General features: G+C 42.5%; 1 protein-coding gene across 13 annotated transcripts in view; it reads right to left on the reverse strand.

Annotated features, from left to right (window-relative positions):
- PACC1 (proton activated chloride channel 1) overlaps positions 1-17881 on the reverse strand; it is a 93470-nt gene that overhangs the window by 4490 nt on the left and 71099 nt on the right. For 6 of the 13 annotated variants that reach the window (XM_054822999.1, XM_054823000.1, XM_054822996.1 and 3 more), the window contains 6 exons: positions 17111-17181; positions 12273-12432; positions 10458-10667; positions 8302-8456; positions 6674-6816; positions 437-581 (listed from right to left, as the gene is read on the reverse strand). In XM_054822999.1, the coding sequence (XP_054678974.1) occupies positions 437-581; positions 6674-6816; positions 8302-8456; positions 10458-10667; positions 12273-12312 (693 nt within the window). In that variant the 5' untranslated portion in view covers positions 12313-12432; positions 17111-17181. Of the gene's footprint in view, positions 1-436; positions 582-6673; positions 6817-8301; positions 8457-10457; positions 10668-12272; positions 12433-15836; positions 16115-17110; positions 17182-17881 lie in introns of those variants that run through there. The other 7 variants (XM_054822998.1, XM_054822993.1, XM_054823001.1 and 4 more) reach the window with 6 other exon arrangements.

Below are 17881 nucleotides of genomic sequence, written 5' to 3' on the forward strand. Positions count from 1 at the left end.
ACTGAACTAAGGGTAGCTGTGCTAATATTTCTGTGTGGGTCTCTTCAGACCCTTAACCTCAGGCTACAGCTGTCCCTTAGAACACACTCAAGGCCTGGGTTTTCCTGAGATGTGTCACAAGGCCACACCAACAGCTGTGCACATAAAGACATTTATGCTTTTACAGAACCTCTCCATGCTAAGACAGAATGCAAGTAACTGTACAGCCAAAACTGCTCAGTGACAAGTGGTGTAACGGGTGCAGTGAAACAAAAGACAAGCTCCTGATGTTTCAATTACTTAACTAACCCACTCACCCTCCTTCCACCTCATACTGCCATTTGCCCCAACTGGTTATGTTGGCCAGTTATTAAAACCATGGCAGTAACTAGTTCTTAATAAACTAAGAGGTCCTAAAAAACCTCTTCCTGAGGATTTCTTTAGAATTTATTTTTACCTCTTGTTTGAATTCAACAGTCTCACTACCATCTTCTTCTTTTGTTTTCACCAAGGACATCTTGACCCAAGTTCGAAAGCCTCCGGAAAACTTCCAGCTGGAGTATGAACTTTCACAATCCTTCATGAATTCTGCTTTTTCTGGACTAAAGGAAAAAGACTGTTACCTTACTGACCAAACTCACGAGCAGTATCTGACCACTGTAGGCAGGAAAAATCAGACCTACAGGCACTTCAAAGTGTGTTCACAATTCCTTTTATATTTCAACTGCTAAAATTCAGTATACCTGAAACATTGTGAGTTGTCATGCTTTGATTAATAGTAGTGCTTGCACTCATGTGTTCTTAACCGCAGAAGACTTACCTGGTGCCCCACCACCCAAGTTCTGCCTGCCCCTAGGGATTGTTCTACTTTACAGGTGAGCTTCATCCTGCTCATCTGTCATCTTTGGGACAGAAAGGAGCAGAGCCAGGACCCCAGGAACAACTCGCCACAATATCAGGAAGCATGAGATGGAAGGAACAGCCCACAGGCAGGGCAGGCTGCTTCACTCCATTTCTGAGACACAAATGAATTTGTTGCAATGCAGGCATGCTTAAAATGCTTTGAAATTTACATTTAGTGTATTCCTATTATTTTGGGAACACCATACCTTTGGTGTAAGGTATGTTATTGCAGATGGGAGCCTGTTTTCCCAATATGCCATCCAGATATTTATAACCCCAGAACAGCAGGATTGCTTTGTGTCTATTTCTTTTCTTTTTTTTAATACTGTGACTAAGACATTTTAAGGCTTCCAATACCCCTCATGCTGCAAGTAGTAAAGAGGCAGCTCTAAGGCATACCTGGTCACCATCCTGTCTCTATCAACTGCAGAGGACACAGTGTATTAACTGTGCTATTTACTTGGAGCTCCTCAGAACTGTGATTTTAGCCACTTTCACATCATCTCCATGAAGTAAGTCTGGCCCTGCAGCTGCTTTTTCAGCAAGGTTTCATTTGAGATTAAACAGTAAACCACTGTGATGAATCATGAATCGTTAAAGCACAGACTGCTGATTTTTACTAAAGATAGATTTCAGGTTGCAGAGATGTGTGTGCTGGTCCTTGAGACAGGGGAAAGGATTTTGACTCAGATTAAATCCATCTTCCTAAACAAAGAGAAAGAGTGTATTTTGCTCATACGGCAAACGGTGTGCATGGCTAGGTCTGTTGGGAGATTAAGGTATTTTGGTCTTTCAAAGTAAGATGCAGAGAAGTGAGGAAGAAAAGCTGAGCTGAAGAAGGAAGCTCTCATCCCAAAGAACAGACCAATCAGGAAGACATGTCCTGTACCAGCACTGGAGTAGATTTGCACTTTTTCTGTAATTTTCCTTAGTTTTCAGAACTAGGGCTCCTTCCTGCAAACCAAGATGTCTTGTCTACAAGGCAGCAAGAGCACGGACAAAAAGAGTATCATGCTGATGGCTACTCTACTACACTGCCCACTCAGGCTTAGTACATGAACATGCACACATTCATAGGAAAGCAAAACCTAGCAAAGCCGTTGCTCTCAAGTCAGGGCTTCAGGTGACAGGCTCAAACACAGAACTCCATTGTGCATACAAACAGAAAAGAGAAGCGTTTCTGGAAAGAAAAACTAATACACTTTGCCCGTCAAGACAGATGATGTTCCAGGAGTGTTTTAGCAGGCTAAGAATATCTTTAAGGATTTGTGACATTAGCATCTTATTTAGTGATCCCAACAGGATGGCAGTGCATGTCTCTAACCCTCACAAGGAAGACATGGAATAAAGCATCACAACAAGCCCACTGCCTGACTGCTCCTCACCATACAAACCAATGACATGGGGAGACCTAATCTGATGATGATTTCCCCCGTCGGTAAAAGCAGGTACAGCAGCAGCTGATGGGACAGTACAGAAGAGCACAGTGCTTTGCCACTCAGAGGAGCATACATACCTAGCACTCCACCAGCCAGTCACATGCCTAATGCATGACTAAATACAGTGTCCTAGAAAAGCTTTCCAAACCAATATGGAAAATTGAGGCTGGAAGTTATGACACAGAGCTGAACATTACAGCCACAACTTACATGGTGAGCAGACAGTAGTAGTATACTTTGCCTTCGACAGTAATCGTAGGCTTGAAAGATTAATAATATCTTAGGAGAAGCGATCTGAGAAGGCATCTCCTTGCATGTGCCCATAATCCAGACCACTGCCACAGAGTCAGGGGGGGCAGGGGAGCAGAGTTAAGAGGCACAAGCAATAGTAGAGTGCTAATAACACAGCTTGAAAATCACACACAACTACGAGAACACAAGGCAGGCAAGGGATTTTAATCTGAAGAACAATTCTCCAGACCGTTTCTTTTAATTCTCTCTTCACCCCAAAGACAAACAACCTGCAAAGGCAGCACTTTTTTTTCCCTGGTCAGTAAGTTTTTCTACCTATTACACTGTCCTTTAGATGTATGGTAAGATTCCTGGAATACTGTGCACCAGGCTCTCCCAAGATATTAACGGTACCTCAAGACCCTGCAGAAATTCCTACATTACAGCAGAGAAAGAAAAGTGCAAGAGGCCACTCTCACTCGGGTGAGCTACAAAGCCAGCACTTTCTGGTAGCCACAGACTGATCAACATCAGACCACAAGAGACTGTATTTGTCCCAGCTGTGGCTGTCACTAACCTAAGTCTGGACTGGGCTATAGCTCTGCAGTGGATCATTCTAACACCGATCTCTATGGACCAACCCACAAGAGCCAGAGGCAGCTTAGGATGTCCCACCAGCAATTCCAACACAACAGCAAGCACCAAAACCACAGATGGGTCAAACCCAATTCGTGTTTATTGCTTTTGCTTTCCCCTAGACTGGGAAAATCAGCCAGCCATGGGATCTAGTAAAGGGTCAGATGGCACGGTACCAAAAGTCTCAACCCTTCTATGGTTTAATTTATTTCTCTGCACACAGCAATCCAGACCAGAGACAGGAACATGGAGCGCTGTTTAGACCCTAAAATAATCTCTGACCTGTTCAGACTGGTATTCATCATCTCACATGACCGTAAGTTATTTTACATGCTATGCTAACAATAGTTTGTCAGTAACATGTTCAGAGGATTTTCTTCTTAAACCCGTGTATTATACTAATGACAGTTCAGGAAAGGAACTTGTATTTTTAGCTACACTTTTTCTGGCTATTTGCAAGGGTTTCATTATTTCCTTCCCTCCAATTAATATGGTAACAGACAGCAGCTGCTACTGTCTAGAAAAAAAAGAAAAAACCAGCAGCAGTATCCATCCAACTCACAGGCCAACAATAGCATACAGTTCAGCAGTGTTCTGTGAAGGCCAGAACAAAACTAGCAAGCAGTGCCAGTTTCATGTAGTCTGTTGATCCAATTTTAAACAGAAGAGCTGCAGAGAATAAAACCCTTGACAGAAACAACTGGACCTTACTTGAGTCCTCACCACTTGCTATGCCTCAAAAAACCCTTAAAGACACACGCCTAGATGCCATTTTTATCATTGCTTATGCAGCAGCCTCCACTGATACATTTATTGCTGTTTGAAGCAAAAGGGAGCTGTGCATAATACTGTCTACACAGAAACTGTGGTGTAGATACAGCAGGATTCTTCTCATCAATTTCAAGGAGTTTTGGATTGTGATTTAAGATGATGAAATACCCTGCAAATATTTTACAGCAGTCTGCCTGCCCAGCCCAACCTACACTGTTTGCAGCCATAGGAAAAAATGCTAAAGGTAATTATGGTATCTCATGAGTTTTAGCATATATCTTTGATAACACTTTACATGAATTGCTGTTCACAGTGCTAATAATATGCTCTCATAACCAGTAAGTGAAACACTTTGTCAGGAAAAGTAGTTAACAGCCAGTAATTGAAGTTTTTAGAGGCCGTATGGAAGGACACACAACAGATATCTTAGTCCAGACTTCTCAGCAACTAAATTTAGCATCTGCTCATGAACCAGAAATCATTTCTATTTTCTCTTCTGCTGGATGTTGGACAGAACAAGTACATTCGGCATATGCATGTGGTTTCACATGCACTTGATAGTCAGGAGAAAACAAAAACTTTCAACCTGCCCTGAGCCTGTTCAGTTCATGCCCCGGGATGCCAGGACAGCAATACACACTACTGAGCAAGACAAGCCATACAATTTGTACCAAGCTTTGGAAGATGCTATAAAAGACACTACTGGCCTCTTGCACACAACTGGTTCTCTTACTGTATTTCACCTAGACAGGTAGATCATTTAAGTTTAAAGGCCTACATACCTTTTGCCAATTCTGCTGTTGTTTGGGCTAGTTCAAAACCAGTTTTAATTCACATTCCTACTACCTGCACAAAGGATGCATCCCCAGACAGACACCACCATTTCACTTTGCTCCAAACATAAGCCAGGCTCAGCCTTCACTCTCCAGCTTCAGTTCCAGTACCTTCCAACACCAAGACAAGGCAGCTTGTCTAGGAAGAAAGAGACACTTCCCCATCTCTTTGGGGATCAATTCTGCCATGTAACCAGTTTGACCTGGCAAACCTGGAGGCAGCGGGTTGTGATCCATGTTTCTCCCAGGCAGCTTACAGATGATTGTTACGGATTCACCTACACTGGCACAGACACAGCCTTCAAGCTAGGACCTTTGCAATACTACTTCTTGTTGCTTTGCTCACCTAATCCACCTTCTCACAACACATGGCACAAGCATTTGTGACGCCAGCATGCAGACTTGCACCCTGCTTGCAGAAATACTGCCAGCTTAAGTAGGACATACATGTTTTAACTTGGGCAGAAATAGCTCTTTAAAATGGCTTATCTGCAAATTGACACAATAGGAACAGAAACGTGGCTTCCAAGACTTGAGTATGCATAGACCAAGTTGTGTCTTAGTAAGTTGGCTCATTCTGCAAAGAGACAGGAACCAGATGCAGCACAACTGCTCCTCCTGCTCTGTTTCACAGGGGGTGGTCTCAGCGCTTGTGTCTTGAAGTACGCAACAGCTGCGCACCTTGCTGGAATCGGTCCCGCTGTACATACAGCTAACTGCGGCATGAGTCACAGAAAAACTGAGAAAATCAACACAGAAGGAACAAATAGCATCTTCTACATCACTACTCTTAACTGGTATTTTCTCACCCTAAAATACCAATGCCTAAAATACTCAGAACATTGGCATTTTATGAAGTGTTTTAGTACAATTACAGAAAGTACTTAATGACTTGAGAACTCTCCTTCACTGAAGTAGAAATGCTTTGTAAAAAGCAAATTAAGATAATTGGTCTTTGGCCAGAGATACTGCGAGTGAACACTTTTAGTCTTCACTATCTGAAAAGCACCAGTATGATCGTGTCCAAGCCTTCAAGAATGCTTCATTAGGAAAAAATCTGTTCTTCCCCTCCCTCACCTGATTTTGTTCTGCGTATGCCCTTTACCCTTTATCCCTTTTTCACTCTGCATCTGACCATTAGCAAATTAAAGCTTTCTATTGGGTCTCATCGTGACTAATATCTCTTGTCTAACTTTTAATCTGGATCACAGAGAAAAGGACTTGAATTTAAATAAAAACAACAACTAAACAATTAAGTATGGAATTTATTCTCACAAGGTGGGAAAAAGGGTGGGGTTTTCAAGAAAGTTCAAGACAGGATTAATTCCACTCCTACTAAAATTAGAAGAGGGTTGATCAGTCACTCCAATGGCACCAATGTCAAACTAATACAAAGCAATTTTGAAAACCATCTATGACATTACAGCATTCTGTAGAATCTCACATAAAGTGAGTAATACAACAAAATCACAACAAATCAATCCTAGGGATCTGATCTTTATAGTAATTGCTAAAAAAAAAAAAAAAAAATCACAGAAACATTAGTGGTCTCAGTGCACTTCCTGAGCACACAGCCCAGGACAGCACACTTCCTGATCACCCTTCAGCAGCACACAGCGGTAAGTCAGCACAAACTTCAAGCTTTCAGTAAATGCAGCAACAAATGGCTGAAACATAGCTGAAGGGTAGTTTTTTGTCACTGAAAAATTCCTCAATTCATTTTCTAAAAAGCAAGTTTAGAAATCTAAGACATGAGAGTATCAACATAAACTAAATGTTACAAAAGTTATAAAAGCCTGTCTGATTTTTACTAAAAAAGCCATACATGCACTAGTATTGACATAGCACATTCAAAGCAGTTAGGCTCATCCCTTTACATACCTGTTGATGAACTCTTCGAAAGAGGAAAAGAGAAGGTAGTCAATGGCACTAAAATCTTGTTCTGTTTCATTTAAATGAAACTGCAAAAACACCAGTTCCTTTTTCTTCACATCACGAGGGCCTTGAACAACCAAAGCATACTTCTGTAAGCGAACAGAGAGATGGCGAGAGTAGCAGACGAATCCTCATTTCCTGTTCATGAATTTACTCTATAGAAATTTAATACACACCAAGACTTTCTTGGCTGTTACAAAGTATATGCCTATTAAAATATCTAACAAGAATGCCAACTGAATCCCTCCTTTTAGTTTAAAAATAAAGTCTTTACATCAAGACTTAGTGTTTTCCTCAGAAATCTGTTTTAGTTCTATCATAGTCCTTTGGGTTCATGTGGAATTACCAGCCAAGCCCCTGCAGCCTGCCTTCTGCAGAAGGTCTGTCAAAACTGGTTTGAGCATTAAAGTCTAGGAACTTTAAGCTCTTGACATGAAACAAGCTAATTTGGAGTCTGTTGTGGACAACATCAGTCTTAACCTTGAGAAAGAAGAACAGCTTCACAGCCCTCAGCACCTCAAGTAAGCTGCTGAAAGGCAAAAGAAAGATAAAAAGCCACAAAAATGCTAGCAAGCACAATACAACTTGAAGTAGTGCAGGCATTATATTGAACAGCAAGCTGCTGCCTGCAAAAGGACTTGGCCAATTCGAACACGGCTCTACATGGTTCAGAGGTCTCTGTCTCAGTGCCTCTCCATTCAACTAGGACTAGAGACTATTGGATCAGCAAGCTTCTAAATGAATCTGCCATGCAACATAAAATGCAGGTTCTTAGTTTGTTAAAACACACAAAAAGAGCATATTAGCGGCAGAAATTAAACTAGACTTGCACCTAGAATATTACTTTCAAATATACTAAGGAGCTGCTTCCCAGAAAGAAGTGGTGACTAGACAAAAGGCAAAACATGAAAGAAAAAAGCTGACCAAACGGGTCCCCAGATTGTTTTTAAGGAAACTAAACATGAACAAACAAACTATCTGAGCAATCACTTCAGATACATAGTTACTACTTTATTTTGTGAAATTTATACAGAAGCTAGATTCCCTGCATTTTTAAGGGCAATTTAAGACAATCACTCAATGTACCCATCTTATTAGCTCACAGCATTTCAGTGTAATGAAACACTTGGTGCCCAGTTAAGATTTTTCCAAGTATGACAAAAATATTATGTAATTCCCAGCAAACATACAAAAAGAGATAAGCTATCCTGCTTTAATAGAATAACTGCTACTGCTTTCAATCAAAGCTAGATTTACTGTATCAAGGAGTATGCTTGCCAGTTCATTTAGGAGAAGAATGAAGCAACAGTTTCATTGTTAAAAATTACTTATTTTGTCCCATTCAGGTTTTCATGCTGCACACACCCACATGACAGCTGATCCTCCATAACACATATACATAGTGACTGGGGTCTTTTACATTTCTAAAAAGAAAAAGGACAGATGGCTTGGGAAAAAAAAACAACCTAGAAGCAAGGATTTTTTGTAGCATTTACTAGATATTTTTACTTTCAAATACCATTACGAGCAGAAAATCCCCACTGAATAAGTTTGCTCAATTATATTATTATTACCATAGTTTGATTAGTAAAAGGGTCTGTGTAGTTGATTCTCCGAGTGGTGCACTCTATATCTCCTGGCTGACCTGGATTTATCAGAGGCGGAATGTGATCATAGTAGTGATGCTTGCAGCTAAGCAGCTGAGCCTTGCCTGGATAAAAGGCAATACCTGTTTTGGGAGGGGAAAACAAACAAACCATTGAAGAGAGGCTATTTCTTTCCCAAGTGTATAGATTTTCATCCTGGGATTTAATCCCACAGTATACTGAGCTATCCTCAAGATCCAGCAAAACAATCAAATTAAAACACTTCAGCATTTTTCTGAAGCAGGACAAAAGTGCCAACTGCATCAGGACAGAATCCCCGCAACATGTTAAATACATCAAGGTTCCTGTTCTGTTACAATTCAAGGTTGACAGAAGTTACAGAGTTTCCCTAGTCTTCCCACAAGCCAACAGCTAATACATCAGTCCCTCTGGCCCTGAGTGAGAAGAATGTGTAAAGTTAGGAGTCAAATGGGACATGTAGAGCTTCAGCACATGCATGTTTTCAGATATCATCATTTCATATGTCAAATTTTAATTGAAAATAATGTACATACTATACATGACAGATCAAAGATCACTGGCTTGATGCTCTTCAGAACATCTAGCATCTTCTGTTCACTGAACACGTCACAAAAAAAATAAAAATCAAAACCATCAAGCAAGTACTAACTGTTACCATCCCTAATTACTTATACCACTAGGTAGACAGGCAGGCTACTACTTCACCTGTACGGAAATTCATGTGTATTATAAATCTACGGTTTCAGACCAACAGCATGCATTAAAAACCAGTCACTTCAGTTGTAGAAGGCTAGTAAATTAAAAGCCCAAACCCCAGAATCCTTTTACACCACACATGCCACATTTAGTATTGGAAACAAACTTGCATGAAGATAATCTAGACCAACTATCAACAAAAGTATTATTTGAGTTATTAGATATGATTAACTCACACAACCAAGATGACCTGTCTGCCAAAACGCAAGACATCAAAGCAGCCAGCATATATCAGTCTAAAAATGCTTTATCCCTTTCTTCAGTGCTCCATGCTTGCAACTGGCCATCTCATCACTTGCATAAAGCAATGAAGTAAAAGGCTACGGTAATTTAGGTTCTCTGATCTAGCAGGGATCCCCGACCATACTTTTGTATTTATACATATGTTGCTCTGCTTCTTTAAATGACATTTTCTTCCAGTTGCTGTACTAAAAGCTCACATAAAAAAACCAATGCTGCTCTTACAGTCAGACCCATATGGTTCAAACACAAGGACCTACTTACAGAGCCGAGCCTAACTGACCATACAGAAAAACAACTACAGGAATATGGCATCAATTTGAAACGCTCACCTTTCAGCCACAATTACTGCTTATTTGTAAAGTGTGGTAACACTTCAAACAAAAGTGTTATTTTTAAATTAGAAGCTGACATACAACTGTTTGAGCAACCATAGCTCTATTTATGAGTGGCTACTGGATAACTTAAAAGAATAATGATAGAACTCACTATCCAAAAATGCTTCTGTGGAGTAATCCCTCCTGCAAACTGCAACAAAGTTTCCTGATGCCATACCACATTTTTATGCCAACATTGTTCCCTGCAGTCACATCACATTTTCATTGCCTACTGATGTAATACCAAGTTGTAAACAATGTAGAACAGAAGCAGAAAGTGGCATTGTGGTTATTTTGTGGTTGGTTTGAGAAATTCACCTTCTTTACTGTCAACAGCATCTCATTGTCCAGTGCAGCACTGAGGTCCTGATACACATCCTATGTGCTACCCTTTTGAATTATATGGCTTGGGGAATATTTCCATAAGGAATTATCTTCTTTCTCTAAAAGAGGGTCCATTCTAGAGTCTGCAAACATATCTTATCTTTCAAATGTTGCACGACACTCTGGAGCTACTGTCATTCATGACATATTGGCATGAAAGCTCCCAAATCTCCCCAAAAATATTAATAGACTTCCATGCAAAGTCAGCACAACATAGATTAAAAAAGAGCAAGCAAAAGACCTGGGTCAAAGCATTATACGCACTCTGGGCCCTGGACAATCAACACCAAATATGTAAAAAGAATGAACAACAACTTAACCCATTTTGTTTGTTACCACTCTTACCAGGTGCATCATACAAGGACACTTCCTTGTAAGAGACAGACATCACTGGGTGCTTGAGCTTTTCTCTGAAGTCACTGATGGTTTGGTAAACAAGGAACACAGCTACAGCCATGAGCAGCAGATAAATAAACAGGAGAATTACTGAAAAGACATTCTTTAGGCAGGTCTTGCTGAAGCGCAAAGAAGGGGCAGTGGTACCCAGTTCACTATCTGGAACCAAACAGAATATAGATTAGGACTTTAAAACACAGATATTTGGGCTGATTTTATGTAGTGTTCATTTAAAGATCAATCACTTAGAGGAAAGTAAGCCCCAAATTCAGCTTGATTAAAAAACCAAAACACAACTATAGCTGGTTTTGATGATCAGTCAGCTGCTTCCTTCTCAAGCATGAGGCCTAATCATCTAGAGATTGTGCCTCTCTTTCACATGTTGAATTTGGCACTATGCTTAAGGACATGGGAGGCAGGAAACAAGGTTTATTTTCAAGAAGGACAACTCAGAAACAAAGTTCAAAGTTCATGAGAAAAAAAAGCCTGTTGACAGTCAAGCTCTCCTCCTGGAAGAACAACTCCTTTCCCCCTTCCCAGTGTGAACCAATTCTTCTACACTCAGCATTATGCATCAGAGAGATTTAATATTCTAATTCTCTTACACAGCTACCTGCATTGCATCTCCACTATGGTAGACGTCACTATATATTTGTTACCCTCTCATTTTTGGACTCTAATTCGTAACTCCTTGTGTATACCAAGAAGTTTCACCAAAAGATTCTTCCAATTACAGCTAGAAGACCGACCCAATTCTTTCACAGTATCCTTGCCTTCAAAGCTTATTCTCTGAAGATCTACACACTAGTCTCACTTGTACACAGACACTGCCTTCCCCATACTACTTGCATTCACCATTCCTTTTGGCAATACTTGTAAGAAAAAAGTTCATGTACTCTTGAGTTACATGTCATGTTTTGATTGTGAGTGATATATAGCTGAACACACAAAAGGAGCATTAAACCCCAACATATGAAAGGAGGTAAGTAGGCATATTTCACACTGTTTTTTCTGTGTGGGGTAATCTAATGAGACAGGCCCTCTCAGGCCATGCCACAGTCTGATTTTCAACTAGAATAGCATGATTTGGTGTTTGTTCCTTACCACAGCAAACACTAGCCTTTTAGTAAATCCTATTGAACACATAACCTCTTACAAAGGTCCATGGTCACTGTTCCAAGTTCACTGCCAGGAGATGGCAGTCCAGAAACTCAGGACATTGATATGCATAAGATTGCACTATTGAAAAAGGTGTGTCTTGAACAGCTGCAAAGCATTTAGGGGATACTCATTTCAGGTTTGCTCACCCTTAATGCCTACACCTGAGCTGCAATAAGCCTACTTAACACTGCCCTGCACCTTCCCAAAGCAGGTCTGAACAGTCTAACTGACATGTGGTTAAAAGCACATCTGTTCAATATTACACCTTGCTCACGTAAGTCTGGCACGGACTTTGCCTGCAATGCACTGCCATCACTGACACTGAAACCCAGTTAAGATACAACATAAAGGAAGATGACAGACTAAGCTATCTCAGAACCAGATGTGCTGAATCTTCTTTAACTGAGCACAGTTCATGACAAATTTTCTCACCACAATCCTTGTAAAAACACTTGGCTTTCCACCAGCACTTATTCCTTAAAATAAGTAATTTAGCATTTTGTTTGTTTTCAGAAGTGCAATAAAAACTCCCAACCAAACCCACACACAGAAACAGCTTATCAGGCACTTAAAATTGGTAATTTCTGGGTCAAAAGTTCTCACCTGCTAAAATAACAGAGCTGGAATCTTCATGAACTTTCATCTCTCCTTCTCTCTCATCTGTTGGGTTTTCAGATACTCGCTCCACATCTTCACTCAGCTGTGTAGTTAAAACAGTGGTTCAATTTCCAAACATGCTCTCAACTTGCAATTGCTGGAATTTCTATGGTATAAATAAAAGAGGCTCCAACTAACCAAACACACAAAAACATGCCCCCAGTCCAAAAGCACCCAACATCAGTTCCACTCGTTCACAAGGTAAGAGCCACATTTATGGAGACCTACAGCTAAAAATTGACTTGCATGCTGCAAAAAAGAGAAAGATGGCACGTTAAGTTTAACCTACTTCTACCTTGCTGCTTCAACAATAACATCACCTTTTCTTTCAAGATCAAAGTAATTGTTTCCCTGGCAGCTTCAGCTCACTTTAAACCCCCAATTAGGGGAATGCCCTCTGAAATAAGCAGGAACTTTGTTCTGTCACTCAAGAACATATTTTTAGGCATAAACAAACCACAGCACATGCCAGCAAACAGAGCATTAGCGCTTCTTAATAAAGAGGTGCATAAAGGGCAAGTTGCATTTTGACAGGTATTAGGGCAAGTAGCTCAAATGCAGTCTCAGCCACATGGGTAGGTGGGTCATTACAAGACTACAGTCAAACATCTCTACATTTTTGGTACTTATTTGAGCTCACTGTACATATTATTATATATTAGTGGTTATGCAACCAATTAGTCTTCCAGTGTTTCCAAAACAGCAGAGACCAGGTGTTTTCTTGTTTTGCTATTCAGAACTCTGGGCCCAAACTGCCAAGACACTTCTGTCAAAGTCAGAAGCTTGTCACATCAGATAGGTATCACATGAGATCGTGAAGCATTAGACTTTATATAAAAAGTCTATCTCCTCTATGTTTTCCAAAATTCTTTCATGGCAGGAACTGACATACAAATTAAGCAAACCGGGGAGTAAGCTTGCAGCACATCATGTGTTGCACCGTAACTGTCCAAGCTACACACTCAGCATCACCTATGTAATTAGGTAAGGAAGATTGGTTTTGTTCCTATTCCAAGGAACATGGGGGCACAGTTAATGCAGCAGCCATACCGAATGCTATTAAACTTTACACCCTGAATTCACCCAACAGTAACGTGCATGTATCCATAAGGAAGTGCTTTTATTTCATTCAACTTTAATTCAGTATTGAAATCATCATTATACCATTATTTGCACTTATTAGGAAAGAGTGCACTCATTTTACGTCTAAGTCTGACGTAACGTCTCCATCACCTCCTGCTGTATTTGTATTCACTACCACCAGGCAAAGCAAGTTGAAAGCAGTTACCCAGTTGTTTTTAAATGCTTTGCACATAAATAAAGCATGATTTCCCATGGTGTGAACAGGTAACTAACGAACTAAACATTGCATTTGCAGGAGACTTACCAGGGTCCAGCTGAAGATATTTGACAAAGATAATTGAAAAAAAAAGTAAGGGAAAATTAACACTCTGCTCCTTTTTGTAGAAACATACCAGTTCTGTTTGTTTACTTGACCCAAAATAAGCTATTCTGACACAAGAAGAGTCTTCACTGAAATTCTTGTACTAGTTAAGCTAACTCACCTAAGAAGCCAGTTCAAATTATACTCATACAAATTTCTTATACCAGAGCTGATCCAAAAAGTTTAACATAAGGTACAAACTCACTGCAGTTTCTCAGCTGACTCTCACGCCTATCTGGTTCAGCCAGGGTTCCCTGGGTACAGGCACCTCATTGACAGAGGTTATGTAGAAGATAAGCGAATTCTATTCCTGATAGCAAGGAGATCGCAACACAAATTTAAACAAGAATACAATATGCAACATTTCTTATCCTCCCAAGAGGACCTACAGTGAGTCTTCAACACATAGGAGAAGAAAAGAAAAAAGAACTCAGAAGATGTAACCTTTCAACATTCCTTAGAAACAAAAACAAAACCCCAAACAATATGGGAATATGTTTTATTATCTCTGCTCACAAGGCAGTTTCATAAGCTTTTCACACATAAAAACCAGTGAAGGACAGCTAGTCAAAAGCAGGAGTGCTAACATTGCCTCAGGTGCAAGGTTGAGCTGATGTGTCAGACCACCTCTTGTAAGTCAGGTGTTCACCCTCACAGACCAGCTCTTCCTGCACATTATTTTTGATAAAAGAGGTGAATGAAGCATGGTGCTAATGCAGAAGGAACACAAATTTGCAGGGCAGTTAAGCTCACAATAGGATAAGATATCAAGAGCAGGAAGGGCATGAAACAAACTTTTGTTCAGCATTCCTCTGGGCTTGTCACGGACAGCTAAGTGAGAAATAACTGCAGGAGCTGGTCCGTGACCCAGTAGTTCCTCTTCAGTCCTGCACACAGAAAAGCACTGGACAAACAGAAGCTCAGAAGAGGCAGTTCCAGACATTTCAGCATCCCTGCTAGGGGCAGGGCCATCACAGACTGTCCCAGGTGCCAGAGAAGGGATCGAAACACAGCCATTGCAGTCACACACCATCTAGACTTGTGCCACAGAGCTTGGGACATGGAACAGCGTCAGTAGTGGCTGATACATAAGGTGGAAGTGTAATGTGCATAGTCCAGTCCATTCTTCAGGCATCAAGGCAACTTCATTAACTCTCTCAAGTACCTCCCCTACATACAAGCTCTTACATGAGTTAATTTTATCCCGATAATCATGGGATAAAACACTCTTAAATAAAAGGGGAACTTGTCCATACAGGCCTTTTGCTGATCCACTGATTCACCACCTTCCAATGCCTTCTAGCCTGGCACAAAAACCAGAAGCTGAAACTAAACAGACAGCACTAAACTAAATTAGAACATAGTAAAACAGAGCCCCCAACTACCTATCACATACAGAGGAAGGCAAACATCTGCATTCCTTTCGCCTGCAAGATGCAGACCAAAGCGACCTGCTTCAAGTCTCCACCGCTGCCAAACTTGGCATGAACAGCTTGTATCTCTAGCACGAGAGATAGGAACGAGCAAGGAATTCCGGTTGCTGGAGCCTGGATATTGATATGCAAATAGCCGCTGCCTCGGGCTCTTGGCAGGATGAGAATGTGGCCTTCGGTTTCATACGTAAGAGCTCTGGTACCAAAGTCACCCGACAGACCACCTCCTTGTTACAAAAGCCCAAGTTAGAGAGCTCACCGGCCAGCTGTACCTAGCCCATGGACTTAGAAGTACCGCTCCCGATTATATTAACCACTTTTAAAGGTAAAACATGAAATTAAGCGCACCCGAAACACCCATTTCTTTCTAGCGAGCGTAGACGCAACCTGACATCCCAGTTACCCGCAGTAAGAAGGGGGGGCTAGGGGCAGCACCAGGCAGGTGAAGGCACACAGCCTCACGGCGAGACCCTACCGAGCCAGAGAGCCAGAGACCGGAGCGGAGCCGAGCTCACGGCGACAGCATTGAGTGTGACCGCTTGGCAAGCCCCGGGTCGCACATCGCCGTCCGGAGAACTGCCCCGGCCCCTCCCGGCCCACCGCCCACTAGCCCGGCCCCGTGTCCCCCCGTACCTCCTGGTAGGATGCGGAGACGTCTGATCTTAGCATGGCATCGGCAGGGGGGCGGCTGGGAGCGGCGGGGGCCAGCAGGGACGGCGACACCGCGGTCCGAGCCGAGCCGAGCCGCCCTGCCCCGGGCAGGGCCACGCAGGCGCCGGGACCCCCTACCCGCCCGCCGACCGGCTGCTTCCCGCCCCGGCGCCGCGGCCTCGCCACAGCGGCGCGGGGACTGCTGGGACACGTAGTCCGGCGCGAGCCGCTTTAACGGCTGCCGGGCGACCGTTGGTGCCGGGTGTGGGGAAGGGGCGGGGCAGCGGGGAGCTCGGAGCTCACCTCAGCGGCAGGCAGCGGGCAGGCCTTTGGGGGGCCGGGGGGTACCCGGCAGCCGCCCCGGCGATAACTACCCTCGTTTTCCGTGTCCAGGCTGTAGGGGATGGAGCTTTAAAACGCACCAGAAGGCTTGCAACGCCATCGAAGTCGGGTCTTGTTACAGCTTCCAGAGCTCGCTGAGCAGTTTCTGCCGAGGTTGCAGGCTGTAGGCAGCGTAAAGCTGTCCAATGCTGCACGGCTGCTGGTCACACGCATAAGTGGGCTTTTTGTGAGGTTAAGGGAATGTTTCTCTCTGCTGAGAGCACAGAAGAGTGCTGTGTAGTGACAGGGAAATGAGTCTTTTATACACCACACGCATCACAACGCAAACTCTCCTATGCAAGACCGAACTAGATTGGAAAAGCAATTTAAAACAATTTTGCCAGCTCTCCCCAAGATGCATGCAATATTACTTTCTCTTTTTAAATTATTTTTTGCTGTTCAAGGCTGCTAGCAGAACACCAAAACAACAGACTCACTTGGCAACCAGAGAAAACTTGCGCAGGGCTCCTGCAAAGACCTGCCCATGCTGCGCCAGCAGAGGAGCAGTAGCAATGGGGTGCTCGAGGAAGGTAAAAGCCAAAACCACATAAGAGCTGACTCATGAACCATCCATCCACAAATACCTACACAGCTATTTTTCTTCCCCAGCATGGAAGTAATTGTTAATGTTTCATCATCAAGAAAAAGCATGCACAACATTGCTTGCATTGAGATGCAATGCTCTAGTGGAGTCCCTGCTCAGTAGATCATTTCCCTGTGCCTAAGACCCACACCTACTAAGTTAATAACCAAGGTTTGGAGTCCTCTGACAACAACAATCCTAATATACAACTTCTCCTTTCAGAAAGAAAATATTTTAGTTCTTGTTATTCATTTTTCAGATGTCTGCGGTTCAAAGGCAGGCTCTAACTTACCCCCAAATCAGTAACGCTTCAGACAGATGTTGGCTAGTATTCAGCACTTGCAGCCTTCCCCTGGGGAGACACTAATAAATAACAATTTCAGAATAAAAGGTAAATCCATAACGTGATTGAACCAAACTGACAAAATAGACTTTTGCATATTTCCCAGCAGTGTGGGTCTCTGCGACAAGCCATGCAGGGTATTTGCAGGCAGAGCAACCAGGCAAATGCCAGAGCTCTTTCTCGCACATAATAGGAGCGTTCAGGAGCTGTTTTGTCCAAAGCCTTACTAAAGGTCTCTTTTCTGCTTGACACTTCACACCTCTCTTGTGGCATGTAGAGTCAGCAAATGGACGTGACAGAAAGCCAGGATGGGAAGTCCATTCAGAAACCTAGCTACTGTTTACGCAGTGTAGGCAAACTTCACTGCTTAAGGAGAATCACAGTAACAACCTTGTAAACCTTCACCTTGACAGAACTAACGCTCTGCTTGCCGCACTGGGTAGCAGCCTGCAGCGGTCAGCTCCCAGATGGCCACAGCATTCCCCACACCCTGACTCTGCAGGCTTGGCCCAGCTCCTCACATGGGGATGTGGCGTGGCTCATTGATCGTCACCCCCATACTGTGGTGACATGCCCTCACTCCCTTATCTTGTGCTGCCTGTGTCATCCAGAAGAGAACTATGGAGATGTTGCTTTGGATTAGCTACTTCAGCTCCACTTATACCACTGCACAGAACTGCCTTTGGTCTGCCTGTGGAAAAGGGTGTTACCTCAGGCAAC

The sequence above is a fragment of the Grus americana genome, chromosome 3 (assembly GCF_028858705.1).
Source record: "Grus americana isolate bGruAme1 chromosome 3, bGruAme1.mat, whole genome shotgun sequence".
Lineage (NCBI taxonomy): Eukaryota > Metazoa > Chordata > Aves > Gruiformes > Gruidae > Grus > Grus americana.